We start from the raw sequence: 22,766 nt of genomic DNA, 5'->3' as shown, positions 1-22,766 counted from the left end.
TGTACAACATAGGTGTTGTATGTCAACTTCTATGTGGCAGCCTACTTTTAGGCCACATGATTTAGTTAGAGTGCATGGATTGATAGCGGGAAAGAGCGTTAGATTCATGATTGATGACTCCGCTATCCACAATTTTATAAATTATGCACTTGTCAAAAAATTGAAACTTCCCCAACAAAAGAGTGGGCATCAATATGTTGTTCGTATGATGCAAGGTCAGGATAATAAGATATGGGATACAATGGTATCCATTTTGGAAATTGAGATTCAAGGATATAAAGATAAACTTGATTTCCAAATTATGAATATGGAAAGAGCCGATATTGCTTTGGGAAGGGAGTGGCTATGGGGATTGGAACCATCCTTAAAACGTAGTTATCATCATAATACACTGGAATTTGAAAGGGATGGTAAGACTTTTGTGATTCAAGGTGAACATGAAGTATCTGATAATCCTTTGTTGTGTTCCACTAAAGTTCAGAAGCTGATAAAGAAGGAAGCTTGTGAGGTATATATGTTATGGTCTCTTCCTGTACATAACACTTTTACTTTCTGTAATATAAAGCAACAATTTTCTTATGTTTATGAGTTGAATGTAAGTAATGAATTAAGTGGTTTGTTAGATAAATTTAAAGATGTGTTCCTTCTGATTTACCAAGTGGCCTTCCACCAGATAGGGGTGATATAAATCACCCAATTGGCACAAATAAGGATACACACCCTATTTCTCAACCACCTTATAAGTTAAGTGAAACACAGCACCAAGATGTTGAAAGACAAATTAAGGATTACCTTGATAAAAGGTTTATACAACCCAGCAATTCACCTTGGGCTTCGCCAATTTTATTGATAAAGAAAAAAGATGGTTCTATGCGACTTTGTGTTGATTATAGAGCACTTAATAAGATAACAGTGAAGAATAAATTTCCTATGCCCAAAATGGAAGATCTTTTTGATCAATTACAAGGGGCAAAATTCTTCACAAAAATAGACGTAAGATCAGGCTATCACCAAGTAACAATTAAGACACAAGATGTTCCTAAGACAGCATTTCGTACTAGATATGGGCATTATGATTTTTTGGTAATGCCTTTTGGCCTCACTAACGCACCAGCTACCTTTATGAAGCTGATGAATAGTGTATTACGGCCCTATCTAGGACACTTTGTGGTAGTCTTCTTGGATGATATCTTGATCTTTAGTAAATCAAGAGAAGAACATTTGGAACACTTAAGATTAGTATTCCAATTGTTAAGAACACATTCCCTTTATGTGAAGAAAACTAAATGTGAATTCTTCGCACAAGAGGCCAAATATTTGGGGCATATTATCTCGAAAGAGGAAATCAAGATGGATCCAGAAAAGGCAAGGGCAATTATTGAATGGCCATCTCCAAGGAACCTGGAAGAGCTGCAGATCTTCATAGGATTATCTGGATTTTATCGTAAATTCATTCGAGATTATGCCAAAATAGTTGTTCCAATGAGACCAATGAGTTGTTCCAATGAGACCAACTTAAAGGGAAAGAGAAGAGTTTTAATTGGGGAACAGACCAAAATGAAAGTTTTCAAAAACTTAAGGTAGCTATTGCTACAGTTCCAATACTATTAATTGTGGATCCCAATAAACCATTTGTGGTTGAAGCTGATGCCAGTGATAAGGCGATAGTCGCGGTCTTATTACAACAAGGTCGACCAATTGCCTTTGAAAGCAAGAAATTAGACCGTGCAAAACGGAATTATTCTGTTTATGAGAGGGAGTTGTATGCAATAGTATATGCAATGAAGAAATGGAGACACTATTTGTATGGTGCCAAACTTTTGATCTTGTCGGATCATGAAAGCATTAAGTGGCTTAATGACCAACCGGATCTACAAGGGCGTAAAGCCAGATGAGCCGAACTCCTCCAAGAGTTCGACTATGAGATAAGGTATAGAAAAGGAAAGTATAATATAGTGGCTGATGCACTCAACCGAATGCCCATCATAAATGAATTGAGCTTTACTCAGTTCACTTCCGATTTGCTTGAATCCTTAAAAGGGAAATGCCAGATTGACCCAGCATATTCTAACATATGGGAAGCAATAGAAAATGGGGATCCAAATGGAAGGGCCTCCACTGAGGAAGGAATATCTGAGGATGTTCAACAAGGAAATGGAGTATCATGGGTTGCTCAAATGGGATTCAAGTGGAAGAATTTTACCATTGATAATGGTTATTTACTCCATAAGGGCCTAGGATATGTGTCCTGAAAGATAAAGAAATAAGGCGCCAGATACTCTTTGAGTGTCATGATACCCCTAGCACGGGACATCCAGGAGTTAATAAGACTTATAGTCTTATCAAAAGGCAGTTCTATTGGCCTGGAATGAATAAGGACGTCCTTGACTATGTGGTCAAATGTAATAAATGCCAAGTTAATAAAGCTGAAAGACTGAAAATGGAAGGACTTCTCCGTCCATTAGAGATTCCTTCAGGAAAATGGGAGAGTACCTCCATGGACTTTATTATTGCATTACCCAGAACACAGAGGGGGCGCGACTTTGTGTGGGTGATTGTGGATAGGTTAACCAAAATGGCTAGGTTTATTCCAACTTCAACTGATGTTAAAACACCAAAATTGGCTAGATTGTTCGTAGAAAACATATACCGATTGTATGGCCTTCCGACAAATATAGTTTCTGATCGGGATAGAAAATTTTATAGTCAATTTTGGCGTGCAGTATCTAGGAAGTTGGATACTAAACTTAGCATGGGTACGGCGGACCACCCGCAAACTGATGGGCAAACTGAAAGGGTTAACCAAATCCTTAAAGATATGCTTAGGGCATATGTAAGTAAAAGGCAAACTAATTGGGAAGAGTATCTACCAATAGCAGAGTTTGCATATAATAGTGCCAAGCACTCTTCCACTGGATATAGTTCATTTATGTTAATGTATGGGTTTCAGCCCAGAGCTCCTCATGCAGTGAGACTGCATAAGGAAAAGGTTTAGGCAGCCAAGGATTTTTTGGAGGATATGAATAGTATGTTAAAATTTGCTCAAGAAAATATTAAGAAAGCTCAAAATCAAGCTAGAGCTTATGCAGATCCTCACCGAAGAGACATCTCCTTTGAAGAAGGAGAATTGGTCTATCTTAAGGTGCCTAAACAAACTAAAACCATGAAAACAGGACGATGTCCAAAGCTTTCACCTAGGTATTGTGGTCCTTTCACAATACTTAAAAAGATGGGAGAACAGGTTTACAAGCTCCAACTACCTACTGGTAGTAAAATACATCCAGTTTTTCATGTAAGTAAGCTAAGGAAGAAGCTGGGTGATTTGAATAATCTAATCTTAAATGATAAACTTGAGGAGCTATTAGATAACCAATCTAATCCACATGAACCAGAAAGAATATTAAATGTTTGTAACAGACGAACAAGGAAAACTATTTATCAAGAATGTTTGGTTAAGTGGAAAGATTGTTCAGAAGAAAGCTCAACATGCGAGCGAGTAAGTACCCTAAGAAAAAGGTTTCCCAATTTACAATTGGACCTTCCAAGTATTGTTTTTGAGGACGATAAGGTAAATTATGGGAAACAGGCGGGAGGGATGACCGTCCGGGGGCCTTGGGCACCCGAACGAGGTCTAGGGGAGCCTAGAGAGTTAGAGAGTCCGAGAATAGTAGAACTCACTTGAAGTGGACGGCTTGCAGAGAAAACGAGAAGGGAGGTGCCTACAACTATCTAGGCGAGGTTGGGAGGAGAGATGAGGCTCTCGTACACTCTTTTCAAGATTGTCAGACGTTTCACTGAGTGGATTCGGCTCTTCGTCTAGTTTCACGTTTCATTGGTTCCACTTTTACCATCTAGACAACACGTTTCAGTGCACCACCCTAGACAACTAGTGCCCTCCCTTTGAGCGCCACTCTAGATAGTCTCTTGCCTATTTATAGGTTACCTCTATTACCCATTCTTCACGGGTGATTCATTCAGCCCGTTACCTCTTCTTTCTAGCCTCTCCACTCCCCTCATACCCCTTCAGGAGGACATTGCGGTTCATAGTTCATAGTTGTCTTCATCATCTTCCTTGTGCTACCACACCCTTGTTCCCTTGTATCACATTCACTTCATGATTCAGATCTTCATCGTTCCATTCAACAGAGTTTCTCCTTTCTTCTCTTCACTTCTCAATGTTTGCCGAGTTCACTCTATGTTCCTCCCCGCAAACCCTACTATCTCACCGGTACATCATCTTTTGACAAAACCTACCAAGTGAAGGGCGCAAGAGGAAGAAGTCGGATAGTCTATGCGTCCATCGAGGTGCATTCAACAATGCAGTGCAAAGAGAGAGTGGAGAGTTGAGAAATGGGTGTGTACCATTGTGATACACACAAAGAAGAAAAGAATGTATTTATACTTAGGGTACGGTATACTTACATCCACAAGGGTGTGTTAACATGTACAAGTATATATACACGGGAGTAGTAAAAGAGCCTCTCTCCCCCATTGTCTATTCTTATGCATTTTAATTTTAAACCCTTTTGAGTACTAACAAATGCATAAAAAAATTTAAAGACGTCCAATGCCTCGCTTTTTTGCAAGTAAACCCATAGCTTTCTAGAATGATCATCAATAAAAGACACAAAATAACGGAAACCACTATGAGTTTTTATTGGCATGGTACATACATCAAAATGGACTATATCCAAAATAGATATCTTTCTAGAGGCTCCATGAGAGTATAAACTCTTTACATGTGTACCCAAAATACAATCATCACAAAAGTCAAGCTTTGAGTTTTTCACATCAACTCTCCAAAGTGAAAAAAGTGCCTGTAAACCCTTCTGGCTCATGTATCCAAGACGCTTGTGCCATAACTCCATGTGTACCTGCACTTTTGTAACTGTAAGAAACTTTCCAAGAAGTGCCTTGCAGTAAAGATAATATAGAGTTCCATTTTTACCACCTCTAGTGACTAGCATAGATCCTTTCTATATCTTCCACATTCCACCACCAAATGTAGTAAAGTAACCCCTGTTGTTTAGCTGCCCAAGAGAAAGCAAGCTCTTCTTAATGCCACATACATACCAAACATCATGAAGAAAACCATTTTCAAGAGCTAGGTGTCACGGACATGCCATGATGAAGTGTACGGATTAATTCTTGCCCATGCCATATGAATCCACATCCCATACAAACGCACCCTTAACAAGACATCCTCGAGCCAACCATGCAAACTTATCCTTGCCATATCATCATAGAACCTTCTAGAAGATATGCCATATCATCACCTTCATTATCCATGATATCGTCATGGAATATTCTAAAAGATCTTTAGTCGCCCTCCAACACCTACAAAAGGAGAGCCTTGCCATAGAGCTTCTCAATCTTGTCAATGCCAATCTTAGGAGCTCAAGGAGTCAAGATCTCCGAGTAAGTAACTTCAAGTTCCAATTCTAGTTCTTGTCTAGTCATGGTATCTGGTCTTGCCTTATCTCCTATTGCCCTCTTAGGTTGTAATCTCATACTACAAGATCTTGTCTACTACTGTAGTCTGTCTTGTATCTTGTTCATCCCCATCGAGGGAGATCTTGTAATTCTAATATCTTGTATCCATGCCTACGGTCCCGAGTTGTGAAAACCTTCATATCCTATCAAGTCTTGTTGTCCATACCTACAGTCCCTAGTTGTAGGATTTCTCATATCTTGTTAAGTTATAATTGTACCTTGTGCCCCTACACATAAAATTATGCAAATAGATAATACCAAATTCCAGCCATTGACCCCACAAGAAAAGCAAAGAGGAAGAGAGAATCATCTATGCCTATATTGTGAAAACCCTGGACACATTGCCCTAAATTGCCCAAATAAGAGCCCCAATCAAAGATCGCATCAAAGAAGAAACCAAGACCAGACCAATACAAATAGATAATACCAAATTACAACCCTTCACCCCACAAGAAAAGCAAAGACAAAGAGAGAATCATCTATGCCTATATTGTGGAAACCCTAGACACATTGCCCTCAATTGCAAAATAAGATAGCAAGAACCCCAAGAGTTGTTGCAACCACCCTTGAGCAAGAAAACAAGGATGTTTGGTCGTAAATGAGACCGTACAACCGGACCTTGATATAAAAAAGGGTCTCTTGATTCCAACCACACCCATGGAAACTTTCCTTGTCATAGTCCAAATAATCTTGTTGAGAAAGACCCTTTTCCTCAAAGCCCTAGTCAATTCCGAGGCCTCCATATGTCTCATTGATGATGGCTTTGTGAATGAATACTAGATTTCAGTGCTCCAAAAGACCAATCCTACACCAACTAAAGTCGTGGATGAAAAACCTCTAGCATCTGGAGATATTATCAAGGAAACCTGGCCACTCATGGTAACTCTTGGCAATCACAAATCTTGTGTATGCTTTATTGCCATATCTAGTCCCACAAATCCAATCATCCTTGGGATGCCTTGGCTAAAGAAACACAATCCAAAAATTGATTGGATTAAGCAAAAGATTACACGTCATGAAAATCAAGAAAAGTAAGTATATCTAGAAGTCAAAGTCTTTATGCACACAACAAGACAAGAACCGACCTACATGATATATCATATACCAACTCAAGAAACTAGTAAGGATGAGTTAGTCAAGCTACCAAGCCAATGTCAAGAATTCCAAGATGTCTTTGAAAAAAATAATACAAATCTCTTGCCCGAGCACAAACCATATGATTGTGCTGAGGAGGCTCAACCACCTTTTGGACCCATCTACAAGCTATCCCCTCATGAACTAGTTGAACTACGCAAGAACATTGATGAGAACTTAGCTAAGGATTTCATTAGACACTCAAAGTCTCCTGCTAGATCTCCAATTCTGTTCGTGAAGAAGAAAAACAGGTCACTTCAAATGTGTATGGATTATTGAGGACTTAACAAGACAACAGTCGAGAATCGATACCCTTTGCCGTTGATACCACAGCTCTTGAAACGCCTTGGAAAAGCCAAGATCTTCACAAAGATTGATCCAGGAGGAGCTTACAATCTTGTACGGATCAAAGAAGAAGACGAATGGAAGACAACCTTCCGTACAAGGTATGGGCACTTCGAGTATGTTGTTATGCCATTCGGTCTCACCAATGTTCTTGCAATGTTTCAACATATAATGAATGATATTTTCCAAAAGCATCTAGATGATTTTGTAGTTATATACTTGGATGATATCTTGATATTCTCAAAAGATCCAAAGGAGCATGAGCACCATGTAAAATTAGTTTTGAAAAAGCTCAAAGAAAAAATACTATATGCAAAGTTGAGAAGTGGCTTTTTCTATCAAATAAGTACAATGTCTCTCAAAGAGTAATCTTCATGGACCCCAAGAAGATCGAGACTATTCTTTATTAGCAGACACCTACATGTTGTGAAGAAAATACCCTAACACAGAAACACAAATAATACCATATAACAAAGCACAATCTGATAGAAAAACACAGTTAGCATTAGGGTAGCTCAAAGACAATGAACACACAGACTAAATGAAATGATATGATTCTTTAATATACCATGCTCATGCAACAAACACACTATGCAGTGAATTAATATTGTACCTCGAACTCCTGTATCTCAAGAATCACGGCAGGGGTAATGAGCTGGACAGTATGACATACTCCGAACAGATCCCGGATCGCAACAAGGCAATCTTCAGATATCGAACAACAACAAACGCAGCCAAGGAAGGCTAGATCTGATACATGTGAAGAAATACCCTAGCGCAAAAACACAAATAACACCGTACAACAGTTAGGGTTAGGGCAACTCAGAGACAATGAACACAGAGAATGAATGGAGTGATATCACTATTGGATATATAGTGCCATGCAGCAAACACACTATATAGTGAATAAATATTGTACCTCTAACTCTTGTATCTCAAGGACCAAGGCAAGAGTAATGAGATAGAGAGTGTGTTGTACTCCGAACGAATCCCGAATCGCAACAAGATAGTCTCTAAATGTGAAACACCAACAAACGCAACCAAGGAAGGCTGAATATGATATAGATAGCAATGCAAGAGAGAGAATGACTAAAAACGCAAGGAGAGAGAGAGAGAGAGACGAAAAACGCATGTGAGAAGGAAGAAATACTAAAAACGCTAACTACAGGAGAGAAAAAACAGCAAACGCAAGCTACAAGAGAGAAAGACTAAAACCACAGGAGAACTACCAGTAGCAATCAGCACGCTGAAATCAGCTCCGAACAGTGTATGGTAGGCTCGAAACAGGCGCCAGACAGTGTATGGTAGACAACAATGGCCAGCTTGGACCACAATGTCCTCCACGCCCAAGGTGTGGGCAACAAGCTGAAATACCTAAAATCTGCAAAAACAAGATTAAGACTAAATGGAGGGCAGCATACCTATTTACAAAAAGTTTGGGCCCTCCCAAGTGGGTTTGTGCTTATGGGATACAAACACTCTCCAAGAACACATTTCCTTTTAAATAAACAAGGTTTCTTCCTTAATTAAGCATGTTTTGGGACTGTTTAAGTGAAGCTAATGCACTTTTAGCTCAACACATCCTCTCAGCCCAACAATGGTGCCACGAAAAGTAGGCCAACTAAGTCCCTCCTTTTTTTTTCTTTATCTTTTTACCCCAAGGCGTCCCACCCCAAAGCACCCAAAGCATCGAACAAAGGGTGCGGGTCTACTGCCCAGTAGCCTACTAAGACTACAGAGGCGATGGTTATCTTACCAAGGGAGCCACAATGATCACCCTAGAGAGACCAGGGCATCGAACAAAGAGTGCACATAAGCTACCCAATGGCCTACCAAGTCTTGCAAAGGCAGATAGAATCGCCTATGGACTTTTTTTTTAGCACTTTGTAGTTTTTTTAGATTTAACATTAAGTGAAGGTTTCAAATGAGTTTTCATCCTATTGAGTATCCATGCCCCAAACAGAAGAGTGATAATGAATGGTCAAATCCCACAAAACAAGCATATTATCCCTACGATCTACCATTACTAGGTATCGGTGAAAAAGAAAAATGGCTAAGGTGTGGGTGACACAAATATAGCAAAGATATGAAGCAAGCAAGCAAGGTAGGAAGAACTGCCTTGGAGATTGCCATTTGCAATGCCATGAATATGGTGGATCCAGAGTCGACCACTCCAAAAGACTAAAAAGGGATAAATACACACAGATACATGTTTACATGAACAAAATGCCAATGCATGGGTAATGCAAAGGAAGATGCAAGATGTCATGCTCACGCAAAATGCAATGTAGCGGTGTCACTTAGATAGTGTCCGCGCAGGAAATTGCTCACTTGTCCAAGTGCCCTTTTACAATCATATCATATTGTTACTATCAAGAGAAATAGTTACTGCCTCTCAAGCTGGAAAAAAAAAAAAGCAAAAGGAAAGCACTCTCTCCCTGTCAATCTAAAGAAATAGGAAAGAGTGTACCCAAGGCTCAAGCCGATCCTGGGTAAAACGTAATGAAGAACCGGTCCATTGATCGCTTTGATCAAAATGTCTCCAAAATTGTCTGATGAAGATACAAACTCTAGGTGGATAGTGCCTAGCTCAACCTACTCTCTCGAAAAGTGAAAGTGAACTCCCACGTGTCATGTCCGTGGTGTGATGATAGGATTGCCCGCAAAGGCAATGGCACTTTGGTTGTCATAGTAGACAACGGTGGAAGAGTCACAAGGAAAGTGAAGCATCGCTAGTATGCTCCTCAGATAGATGGCCTCGGTGGTGCCATCAAAGAGAGCCCTATACTCAATCTCAGCCGTGAAACCCGCCACCATCTCTTGCTTACGACTAGACCAAGAAATGGGAGCTTGCCCAAAGTGAAGAGGTAGCCACCATGGGAATGCAGAGTATCAAGATCTCTTACCCAATCAAAATCAGTATACCTGTGCAAGCATAAACCAAAATGATAAGTGAGGCCATAAGAATAAGTACACCATAAAATAACACATAACACGAAGACATACAATCCAATGTGACATCCTAGGTACTGTCAATACTAACTAAGAATATTGACTAAGTAAGCTAAGTTTGACCTAGCATGAATTAACCAAAGAAGTTTCCTTATTTTATCATCAAGAGTGTGTGTGCGCACAAGTGCGCGCACGATATCCAAAGACTGTGAAGTGGGATATGACAAGACCAGAGCCAAAGAATGCCTCATGTAGGGTCTTATGAGGGAGAACCGCAGTTGCGTACTGGTTGGAGATATACACCACAATGTTAGCAACCTCAACCCAAAGACGCTTAGCAAGCTCTACTCCAAATAGCATAGAGCATGTCATTTCCACAACTATCCAGATCCTATGCTCTACAACTCCATTCTGAGAGAGGGAGTTGATAGAGATGAGCTAGCAAGATATGCCACACTGGTGTAGAAACTCGAAAAACTCCTGGAAGATTAACTCACTATCGCTATCACTCCTCGTGCAACCAATATGATGGCCCATCTAATTATGAAGTAGCAGCAACCAAGCAAACAAATATGTGAAAGCATCGGACTTATGCTTGAGAAAGTATACCCACATATATCTCAAATGATCATCCACCATCTCACAACAAGACAACTCATAAAGAGTCATAGCCAAGATACCCTAGACAAAGATGCCAAAGATGCTCATTGTTTGTAGACTCCCGAGATGTAGCTAATGCCTGGAAGCTATGGAACACAAAGCCCTCAACTGTCAGCTCGATAAGAAAATGGATCATGTGGTATAGACTATTAGGCTTCACCGCGAAAAATCACTAAACCAGTCTAAGAGCCGAGGACCCTGACTGTGATCGTTGTTTTCTAGAGCTGGGATCAACATCCAGGTTCATGATAAGCTATTTTCTTTAATGTGAGCAGATTCAAATCCTAGAGTTGGGATCAACATCCAAGTTCATGATGAGCTATTTTCTTTTATGTGAGCAAGATTGGCTCCTAGTCTTGAGCTCATACGAGAGGACACTTTGGCAGTCTTGGCCAAAGGCGAGGAACCCATGGTCACATGTATTCAAAGGCATTTTTGACAAGTATGATCGACATTGACCTCAAGTTCTCTCAAAGGCACCTTGGCGATGGCTTGATAACCCACTAATTCAGTATCCATGGTTTGGTGGTTCTTTGTTGTTTATGAGTATCATTGTATCATTGTATTGTATCAAATCACCCATGATTTGAGAGAGGGTGTTAGCAATCTAGCCAACTCGTGTGAGTCTGGGCTATACTTGATACTACTAAGTAATTTAGGCCTTCTACAATGGTCATTTTAGTGATTATTTAGGCATTTATTTTTTTAAAAAAAACTAGCTCCAATTATAAAACTAACTCTCATTATGAAGATAATAATAATTATTATTATTATTGAGATATTATACGCTAGTTCATGGAAGAAAAACTTAGGAGACCCTCCCAAGACTAGCTTATTGAAACTATGTTTATAGTATAAAACAATAAAAAGAACTGGCCTAGTGGATAGTCACTTGGCAATTAAGTGCAATTGGGTGACAACACTGCCGGGATGGGTGACCTCGCATGCAACCAACCGCGCCAACGAAGCCTTCGTAGCCTGTTACCGTGTATGCCATGTGAAGGAAACTGCTAGGGTTTGCACTAAGGACACACAAAGTGTACAACCACGACAAAAACACAAAGAGATAGACACAGACACAAAGGGCAAAACTCAAACCCTAAACGCAAAACGCAAAACTCAAACTCAAACACAAACAGAAGAAGGGAGAGAGAGAACACAACTCCGAAGTGAATGAATGTTGTAAATGAATGTAAGAGTGTACAGTGTGCTCAAGGGCAAAGCAATGTCAAAGTGTGACGTCCACCAAAGACGGATCCCAAGTTTGTGACCACCAGTTAGAGTGTAGGAGTGTTGAATAGTAAATGGCGGCAGGCTTGTCACCAAAACGCAGCAATCTAGAGAATGGAAACTGGTAAACACAGCAGTGTACCACCGATTGGAGGCTGGAAACTGTGCACAGTCTGCTGTAAACAGCAGGCTGAAACAGTCAGTGTCTAAGAGTGTCAGGGCCTGCAATGCTGGCAACACAGCCTGGCTAACCCTGGACATGATGGACAGCAGGCTGAACAGCAGTCTAGGACATTCTGAAGCAGTCACCAACAGCTGAGAGCTGTCGCCTATAACAATGGACAAGCTGAAGATAATGTGGCTGCAGTCGATGATGGCTGGACAGCAGATGGAGTCGGGCTGCAAGCTGGAAAGTGGGCGCCAACAGCAGCAGCAAAGGGTGTGTGGGCTGGTGTAACCTGCAAACAAGGATAATGGCTGAATGGGGCAACCTGTCTATTTATAGATGTAAAAGGGCGGCCCAATAATTAGGGTTTCCACTAAATTCTCTTGAACCGCTCCCCCTTTTAGGGTTTTCACTGAACTCTCTCGAACCGCTCCCCCTTTTAGGGTTTTACTCTAAAAGAGCATTTTTAGTGTGTTTTGGGGCTGTTTATGAGGCTAATCAACAAGTAATGCATATTTTAGCTCGACATACCAAGGCCAAGATGCCAAGGTCTATGCCTTGGTCATCGCCTTACTCGTAAGCCTTGGAGTGACAGCCGCCCAACGACGCACCGCGCGGTGCTCGCCTATAGATTCGTAAATTTTTATCTTCGGCTACAAAAATGGAGCTTCCTCTTTGACGTCATCAATGATGTCAACAGAAGCGCTAAAAGACAGCGTTCTCTCTGTCATCAATGATGTCATTGAAAAACGCTAAAAAAACAAGCGTCCTCTCTTTTAACCCCCCCCCTGCAAAACTATAAATTAAGGGCTTGGGGATGACCAGGAAGAGGGGACAAGAGCAATCTTGATGAGGACAAGACGTTGATCGAGAAGAAGGAGACTATATTCCGCGAGACGAAGAGACATCATTCCATTCAACCCAAGGAAAGGGATACGCAGAAGGTCTCTCATCCTCTTCTATACTATTCCAAGAAGATAAGACACTGAAGAACTTTTACCTATTCTATCAATCCAATTAGAAGTTATACCTCTACTCTCGTTTCTATTCCGTCTACTAGAGAGAGAGAAGTATTGCTCTCCACGAGGCAAGAACCATCCACGAGGCCTACATCATTGAAACCTGCAATAACCACCATCATCATTGAGAGTCTTACACCCTTGCCAACCGGTATTACTATCGTGTTCTTCTTCTTCTACGAATCATATTTCCGTCATGGCTCCGAAGAAAACGAATTCAAAAGCAAAAATCGTGATTGACCCTACTAACGTGGAAGCAATAGTTGGAGTTGCGAGTACGAGAGTCACTAACGGAGTCACGGGCGCACATAACAACCCTTTACTAACCGCGATACCACATGTTTTTCTAAAAATTTCTATCCAAATTCAATAGAAATAAGATAAGTCTCTTGAGAAATACTACGATAGAGTATTCACTTGGTTATTAGAATATCTTATAGGCTAGAAACTATTAGGGCAACTACAAAAACCTTACTAAGAATGAAACCCTAAAGAAACTAGCCAATGATATAGTTTAAATCTAGAAGCTCTGATAGAATATTTTTATTTTTAAAAAAACCAAAAATAACTCTAGGTTAAAGAAACTGACTTAAGACACCAAGAAACTTGGTTACAAGAATAAACTTTAAACTAGGAAGTTAGAGACCCCAAAATCTAGATACCCTTAGTTAAATTCTAAGGGGAAGAGTTCATTATGTGAAATTCAAGTGTCAATTGCTACTAGATTAACCATCACTTGAAAGTAGCATGATTGATTGAAGTCATAATTGCTTGAAGACATCAATCTTATTTATGATTTTCTAGATTAGATCCTGATTGAATTAAGTATTGGAACAGAGAAAAATTGAGGAGCCCTATACCTCCCCCAAGGATAGGTGATGAATCCCCCCCATACCAAGAGATGATGTTTTTACCGCCCGCGAAAGCATGGACCGGCTCTGATGGCGAGAGGTCTCCCAACAGGGATCGTATTAAGTAGGAGGTGGATAAAGTGCCAAGGGGGCTCTGGCTAGTAAATCCTTTATGCACCTAGGAACTACTTGGTCCCCTGTATGGCCAAAGTTCTACTTGGGACACCTAAAAACACTAGCTATAGGTGGATTTGATCTTACAGATGCGCCGGATGAGGCAGCATGTGAAATTGTAATTTTTATGTTGTATGGGTGGAAGAACACACATTATGGAACATAATCAATGAATTTGTTTTATTCTGATTATATGTCCGTGAGTAAATTACGAAAACGAACAATTGTGAATAAAAGGATTCTTTTAATTAATGAAGCTAATTTTATATGTTTCACGTAATGTGGTAGGTAATTAGATAACTAAGAACTTCCATAGAGAGAAGCGGGTGAGTGGATTCTCGACGAATCCAATCCCATGGCAAGGTGGTCTTGGTTAGCCAAGAGGTTTCTCCAAAAATAAACGCTAGGAAGAAACTCTAGGAAGGGCCAATTCGCTGACTTACCTAGGGTTTGGTCTAGAACTCGCACTGTAAATTATCTTAGGGAAAAGGTAAGGTGATTGTACCAAAGCACTACAAGGGATTTCATAAATCCTTAGTCTACTACTCGAAAAAAGTGTTGTACTCCATGAATCAAGGGTAATAGCAGTCACTCCTTCCGGACAAGAAGCCTCTCGAAGGACACCTCTGAATGTGAGCTAGTTGTTGATAGGTGACTGTTAGGTCAATTAGGAACCTTTAGGTCGGTCCTCCGTGGGTAACTGCAGGACACTTCCCCTGCAGGGTAGACCTAGGGTGATAGAGCCAGACAAAATCCGATCATTCTCGTTAGAATGCAGATAGCGACGGCTGGAAGGTAAACTCTGGGCAACTACTAAAACGTTACTCGTCATGTAATAAAGGCGGGTACGTTACAGTCGTAGTCACAACCACCATCTAACATGAAAAACAAAGAAAGTAGTAGTATAGTAAATGACGGTAAATGAGAAAAAACCCTCAAGCTGAAAGGAAAGAAGACAGATGTCAAGATAAGGAAAAAGGATGCTTGATCTCAAGAGAGAAGATACCATCTCCATCTCCATGCTAATCCAAACAAGCCTTTAGATCTAATCCATAGAGCAAAGAACTAAACTTGTAGCACATGTACTATCAATTTAGCAAAGAAAAAAAATGGCACAAAATATGAGAGCTATAGCACTCTTTCACAACAGACGACACCAGATTGGCCCTCAATGTAAGCGTCACTTACGATATTTCTTTAATATTGAAGAAGAGCCTTTACACGAACCACTTGAGGCCCGCCCGTGTGATCAACATGGCTGTCACAGACCAAAACATTTTTTGCTAATAATTCCCCACATGCTTGGCTCTTCAATGGACCAAATTCACTCCAACTTCTATGTTCTTAGTTACTCTCACCAACCTTAACCAACAAGCTTTAAATCTATCTCAATTAGATACTCAAACTAGTGTATCTTTAAGCATACAGAGCTACAATCTCTCCAATGTTGACCAACGTGATATTGAGAAATGCATTTATGTTTCTCTCACTGCTGGCACACTATAATCAATGAGAATTTCGAAAGAATCTCCATACCAAACCAATCCAATTCGTCAAATAAGACCTCAACTCTAATTGTCCAACAATCTTAGAGCTTTGTCAATTTGAAATAATTCAAACTTGTGAGCCTCTTGACCATAAACCCTAATCTCTGGCATGCATTTTCCCTAAGATTGGAAGCAGAATTTAATGCTTTCATAAGCTGAAAAAGCAATCTTCCTGTCTGAATACATTTTCCCTAATGTCTACCCCAAATTTTCAATGCTTTAGCAACCCAAACGAAGGGGGAAATTGGGGATTTTGGTTGGAATATCTTCAACAAGCAATTCCACACCGAAAATGATTGATTTCTGCAAAACCTAGCCATTGATCTACTGCAAACAGCAAACCCTAATTCTGATCCACTATAAAACATAGCTTGCACAGTCGAGAGAGAAAAAGGAGAAGAAAGAGACCAATTTCTAGCTTGGGATGGTTGCAAAACACTCTCCTCTTATTGATCTTCATCACCAAAAATCACCAAGCATGCATCTCCTTTTGTTGCTACAACTCTCCAGACTTAAGCTACTCCAAAAAAATGTGAGACAAGAAGAGAGAAAGAGAGCCCCAAATAGCCAAGATCAAGTTTCCAAATGAATAACCCATTGCTCATTAATCAAATCAAATTTTTTTAGTAAAGACTAATTAATGACTTGATCATTAATCATAAATGAGCTACTCATTGGAGAAAACTTTCGCTCAAGGCTTGCTTAATAACTTAAGTACCCTGAATGATATGCTCACTAGGCGAAACTTTCAATGTAACTCAACTCCAACGCGTGAACTTTCAATTTGATGAAAGTTTCTTGTTGCATATTGTTCCTTGTGCCTTGCTCTTGTACCACATAGCCTATAAACTTATCCACTACATGCCTAGTGTCAAGTCCTTTACTACATGTGCAATGTGAGTGTCTTTGAGATGGCCTAAAACTTGAATGTGCATCAAAGACAATGTGACCTAAGACTGGATAATCTATGGCATGTCTAAAATAGGGTTCTAGATGGAATAGGAAAGAATCTAAATGTGAAGTGAAAGTGGAAGGGAAGGACGGGAAATGTAAAGATGAATGTGAACCACCAAAGTCAAACTCAAATGAAAAAGAAGATAAAGGATTACCTTGTGGAGCATCTCTAATCATAGAGTTTTCTTATACTCCATATTGGTACCAATTGAAGCCTCCGTAATGACTTACATTCGTTCCTTACAGTCAATCATAGAGTTTTCTTGTACTCCATATTGGTACCAATTGAAACCTCCGTAATGACTTACAGTCGATCCCTACATAACTGAAGGAGCAATATAGCTCACACAAAAATGGATTGTACGAACCTACAACCGATGGGCTTGATTTTGGTGTAATCAAGAACAAACTAATCAATCAACGATAACCTCAAGCAACTCTTTAGAAGAGCATCGGCTTTGATACCATATGGAGATATGCTAGGGTTTGGAAAAGAAAAACAAGGTGTACGACCAAGATTGAAACATAGTGAACTCAAATACAAACACAAAAATGTAAAACAAGAAGAAAGAGAACTCCAAAGCCAATGAAGGAATGACATAAATGAAGCAAATAGTGTACAAGATGCTCAAAGGCATTGCTGTCTAACAGCCAATGATCCCGTAGGAGTGGGCTGAGGGCATGGTCGGAGAGTGATCCACCGAAGATGGATTAACAGTGTTGTGACCACTAGTTGAAGCAAAGATGATGCTGAAAATGGAAGGACAGAAAGCTGGAAAACAAAATGCAGCATTCTCTGGGCTAGAACTAGTAAACACAACAATATAACCACCCAAAAGTGATGGCATCTGATCATGAGAAGCTGTAGGAGGCTGGGCAACAGCAGCAAAAGGTGAAGAAAATGCAAACTAGGCCTGCCCTACAAAAAGCACCAGCTGGAAGATCCTCTGGGGGAGCCGAACAGCAGAAAAGCCCGCATAAACTGCAAGCACGAGGCTGAAGAAGTGGTCCCAGCAGCAGGAAGCAGTAGATAGCAGCACTGGACAGGGGTCAAGGGCTGTAGATGACATGGCAGCAATCGCTTGGGACTGGACAGCAAGTGGAAGAGGGCTGATGGCTGAAGACTAGCAAACAAGGGCTCCATCTTCGGCAGGGAGTCAGCTGGATTCAAGTCCTTCCTGTCTAAACTCTCAAAACATTGGCCCTGATGACTGAATTCATCTCAGATTGGCATAGGAATGTGGAGCTATGTAGGCTATAATCAAACATAGAATCAAAAGGCGGGAACCGCCAGTCAAATGTTCAGCCCATGCAGACTCAGCCAAGTCACGTACCAATATTACCTTTCCCCTGCCACTACTAGCTATCTAGACGAAGTCAATGCCAGTTTGGGATATCTCTGGTATAAGAGCTCCCATACCTTGTGTAAGGTCATTGCTAAAAAGAGTGCATCCACAACTGTAGTTGCTTCCCCCACTCTACTTTGACAATAGGATGTGGGGTGGAGGGCTTACTCCAAATCATGCATGATATCATCATCATTAACGGCCTCTCTATTCAATCCCAACCATCATAGTGATCTCTCCCCAAAAAAAAGTCTAATAGCTTGTACAGGGGCAAAATGGCAACCAAATTCCAACACTTGGTAGGACAAGGACCCCCAAATCCTCAACCTACACACCAGCTTATGTTACAAGAAATCATTGCCTTTACATGACAGCTACTCTAGACAGCCAGCATTATCATGATCATGTATTAAAGGATGGCTTGGTTGTTTCATTTCAAAGAGAGTTACAAAAATGCCCCCATTTTGTGATAAAATTTGCCAAATACTACTCAAAGGTAAAAACTCTACCAAAATACCCCTCATATTTGGTCAGTATTCCCAATATACCCCTCAATTATGGTCAAAACTCCACAAATGCCCCTGAAATTCTCGTAATTTTACCAAAACGTTTAATACATCGTATTTTGCAAGTCTTTGTGAGGATAGGTTTTATGAGATATGTTTCATAAATACAAGATGACCAAATGACGTCCTCTCATGGTATGATATGCAAATGGCATACAAAAGCTTACAATTTATGGAGACAAATGTCACTATTCAGGAGTTCATTTAATGGTGATTATTGTTGAAGAAATACATCCTCAATATAGTTTTGATCGTCTCATAGCAATGTTATTTTCATACTTTTTTAAATTTGCAGGGTATTTGGGGAACCTTCAGAAACTATTTGGGTGATTTGGTGAGTTTCCCTTCGTTTTAAGCACCTGTTGGTTTTACTTCTTGATCTTTCCTGATGGCATCTCACATATACTAAGGTAAACTTATTTGGTCATAAATCTTTTGCAAAAGATTTTCTTTCTTCATACATGCACATAAGAATGAAAAGTTTGCATCTTGATTTTCAAGAAACCCACATGCCACAAAACTTATGGAATTCACACAGTTAATTCATGAGATTCTTAGAAATTCTGCTAAGAATGAGAACATACGGAGTACATATGCCATCACTCAGATTGGCTCTTGGACACCAAGCTCCTAGCGGACAAGCTGTAAAAAAGAAAAAATGTCAACATGATGTTTGCCCACATGCTCATTTGCATGCAATGTAAAAACAGCTCATTCGTAAATGTGATAAGTTTACATGGAAGATGTGTTCCAAAAAAGAATGTGTGCGTACATAACATGCTTCTGAGCTCTATAAATATATGGAAAATCCCTGTAATCACACAAACTCCCGTACCATGGATTGCAAATTGATCAGTTATTACATGCTCACCTTTACATGAACAGCCGCAATATTTCTTCTTACAAAATTATCACTCACAAGTCGGCTGATTTGAACACAGATGTCAAATAGTGTGGGATCTCAGGTTTAGAAAAATCATTGACAGTAACACCTTTACTTCGAAGGTATACACTCCATTTTTGTTTTGAGTCAGTTTTATAAATATATAAGAGTACAACCATAATCACATTCAAGAATAAACATGGAGAGCAGCAGACCTTAAACAAAACAAGACTATGCATGTCCATGCACAGATGTGCTACATGAATACTTTAGCTACTGGTCTGGGAAGCTTACGTAGCATGCACCCCAAGCCTTGGGGACAAAAGAATCCTTCACAACATGGTTGATCAGCTAAATTGCTTCGCTCAGGGATAACACTAATGTTCTGGTAAAGATCATCTATACCAGTTACACCCACCAATAGGCTCTTTGACCAACCAGCCTCACATCCCTGACTCCAATTGCTGTCATTGCAATTTATATTTGCAATGGGTGAGGATGCCGATCCTGTTGCGCTGCTCAAAATAACACTCACTAAAGAATTCAGATAAGCCTTTATCTCCCCTCCACTGCAAATGCGGTTGAGAATAGATCCTGACCACAAAAACTTTCAATATGAGTGATGTAATAATTTACTCAAGGAACTAAAAGCATTTTGATCGTGAAGAAATAGTTTACACACAACCTAGACTCTAGTAAATCAAAGTATTACAAACTTTTTTAACATGAAAGAAAGTTTCATATATTCGACACACCATGAGTTCACAACTTTCAATGCTATAAAAGACCAAAAGCTTTCACAAAGTGTTTTCTAGAGGCATCTCTTGGTGATATTGTGCAGCTCGTCTCCAATAAAGCCCAAAGGAAACACCTTGCAACTTTAAACCATGGGATTCAAGAATATCTACAAATGTTTGAGATGTCAAAGTAGAGGATCTATCACAAAACTCTGTTTTCAGATCCAGTCCCAAAAATCAAGTCATGGAGAGTTGAAACGTTTATCTGCTGTAGTTAACTTTGTCTAATGTAGGTAATAGAGACTGTGTACTGGCTTCATTCCACAGGCAAAGAAAAAAGTCTTTATACATGCCTTCTAGGATACTTCATAAGCTGCACCTCACAAGAAACTTTTCCTATCAACTGAATGAAGAGAAATGCAAGTAGAAGCAGTAACATCCTCTCCAGCTGTGGAGACAAACCTTGTGTATCTTGTAAACATGTTGTTAAGAACGTCAAGTTCTCACGAAAATCGAAGGCTGCATTTCTCTCCTGCACCCTGAAAGCCATAAAGAATATGTAAGTTTACTAGCATTCAGGAAGCAATCACGCCAATGCATTCTTGCTGGCCCTCAGAAAAGTAGAGTCCAGTCAAACACCTCAACCGAACCACATAAGAGAAAGAAAATGACTTACGGATCACCCATACAGACGCTATAGCTTTGGGCGAATTTCTGTGTGTAAAACTCTATAGTAACCCCAATCTTGCCATATAGATCCTGTTGGCATGATTTTTGTGATCCAGAAGAATTTGCAAGAACAGATATACAAGAAGGAGGTAAGGATCGTATGGTTTGAATACTGGGAATGGCAGGAGGTGAGAATGGTATGTTTGAGATACTGGGACTGGGTTGAGAAGCCATGAATGGCTGAAAGTATGTGTAGAGGAGAAACATAACAGGGAAAATCTTCTTCATAGCCAGGTTGCTTGTAAGCAACATATCAATGATCATCATCTTGATGTGAGAAATAATTGCTGCTTATTGATGATTGCAACTCTCAGCAAGCACAAATTCTTATGTTAGCATTTATGTGATTGAATTGCAGAAAGCTAGATTTTACTTAGCAAGCGTATCACATTTAAGCCACCATAACTAGGAAAGGAGCAGCAAGTAACACCCTCAAATGAGCTGACTATCAATGGAAAGAACACTTGTATTTAGCCACTCAGTTGTAAGATGACGAAAATGTGTTACATGAGGATGTATAATGTAGCCGTGCAAACAATTAGAACAAGCACAACCCACTGCTGCCATGTGCTGACAGAAGGGAATGTGAAACCATTGATATGGTAGTCTAGAGATGTTACTAAGTGATCTTTAAGATCATAGTTGTTAAGACCAAATCAGCTGCTAAAAACTGAATTTCCAATGGGCAGCAATACTTTCCATTGAGTTGACTTAAAGGGGAGACTTGATCAATTAGAACAGTGTCCAAGTAAAGAAACAGTCATTGGATTATACAAAGCACGTCCAAGAGAACACTACACAGCAGGACAATATCACCTTGAGCTTAAGGTGTGTCTAAATGGATGGAAGATTCAGTGGGCCCATTTCTTGTCAAAGAAATTCCTGAAGCTGATACAGGGACCAGAGCTCAAAGAGGCCTGGTCAACTTGCAGGGGTATGGTTCCGAAGTGGATGGTTGATCCAAATTCGAAACACAAAGTTGATCAATATGTTAATCAATGTTCAAACTCGATGTTGGCCTATTCCTTGGCATTCACAATGGACCTCTGATGGTTTGATGTCAAAGGAATGGAACCAATCAGGTTATGCAAGGCCTTTGGGCCAAGAATGGGAGGTCTGCGAAATTCTAGTCTGGGAGTAATTCTGCAGTTACTATCTGCTCAAACCGAACACTCAAATTGGATGCCAATCCATATTCAAACTGAATGTTGATCTGCTTCCTGAAATTGAATTGAATCTGACAGTTTGATGTCAAAGAAACGGAATTGGTCAGCTCGTGGAAGGCTATTGGGCCAAGGTTAGGGGGTCAATTTTGGCCACATTGGGCAGTTGAAAGAGGGAGCTTGGCAAATCCGGAAGATCCAGTTTGAGGGTATCTTTGCAGATGGTACCTGCTTCCTAATTTGCCTCTCAGCAGTTAGTACGTTGAAAGTTGAGACCAAGCGCGTTTGGGTATTATAAGAAATCTGTGAATCTGTAAGCTTTCTTATTACTATGGATGGTCAAACAAGCCAAGCAAGACATTGTCTTTCTCGGAAGCACGAGTTGGCCACCGATACATGTCAAGTCCTCCCCATATTGCACGTCGAAGGCCAATGTTTATTATTACAATTGATTTGCTTACGGAAACGTTAATCAATTCATCCATATACTGCCATTTCTAAACATGAATAGAAAGACGAAAAAAAATTGAGCCCAAACTCCTGTGATCAGGTTTAATATCCTGCAGCTTGTGCTTATTAACAAATGGCTCCAGGAAGAAAAGAACAAAAATCGAAATCTGGGATTTCGAGGAAAGGGAAGATTCTCATGTTTATTCTACACAGAGAGAGAGAGAGAGAGAGAGAGAGAGAGAGATGATCTCACTGAGTGACTGCAGTAAATATGCTGTTATGCCTCCTCCTCCTCCTCCTCCTTCTTCCTCTTCCTCTTCTCCATGGTTGTTACCATCATCAAACATTCTTTGACCCTTCTTTTTCA

At 40.1% G+C, this 22,766-nt stretch overlaps 1 protein-coding gene across 1 annotated transcript in view; it reads right to left on the bottom strand.

The window, feature by feature from the left end:
* The window catches only part of LOC148029100 (ABC transporter G family member 28-like), a 70,031-nt gene extending 47,785 nt beyond the window's left edge, over positions 1–22,246 (bottom strand). Inside the window, exons 1-4 of the mRNA XM_087687858.1 lie at positions 20,734–22,246; positions 20,520–20,596; positions 19,615–19,914; positions 19,022–19,079 (exon numbers count right to left, since the gene is read on the bottom strand). Coding sequence (XP_087543984.1) covers positions 19,022–19,079; positions 19,615–19,914; positions 20,520–20,596; positions 20,734–21,053 — 755 coding nt within the window. The 5' untranslated portion in view covers positions 21,054–22,246. The remainder of the gene's footprint in view (positions 1–19,021; positions 19,080–19,614; positions 19,915–20,519; positions 20,597–20,733) is intronic.
* Positions 22,247–22,766: the final 520 nt, after the last annotated feature.

Source organism: Lygodium microphyllum, chromosome 11 (genome assembly GCF_053477565.2).
Source record: "Lygodium microphyllum isolate KBCC chromosome 11, Lygodium_microphyllum_v1.1.10, whole genome shotgun sequence".
In the NCBI taxonomy this organism is placed as follows: Eukaryota; Viridiplantae; Streptophyta; class Polypodiopsida; order Schizaeales; family Lygodiaceae; genus Lygodium; species Lygodium microphyllum.
Note: the sequence above shows the minus strand (reverse complement) of the source record. Positions and strands in the feature narration are given on the sequence as shown.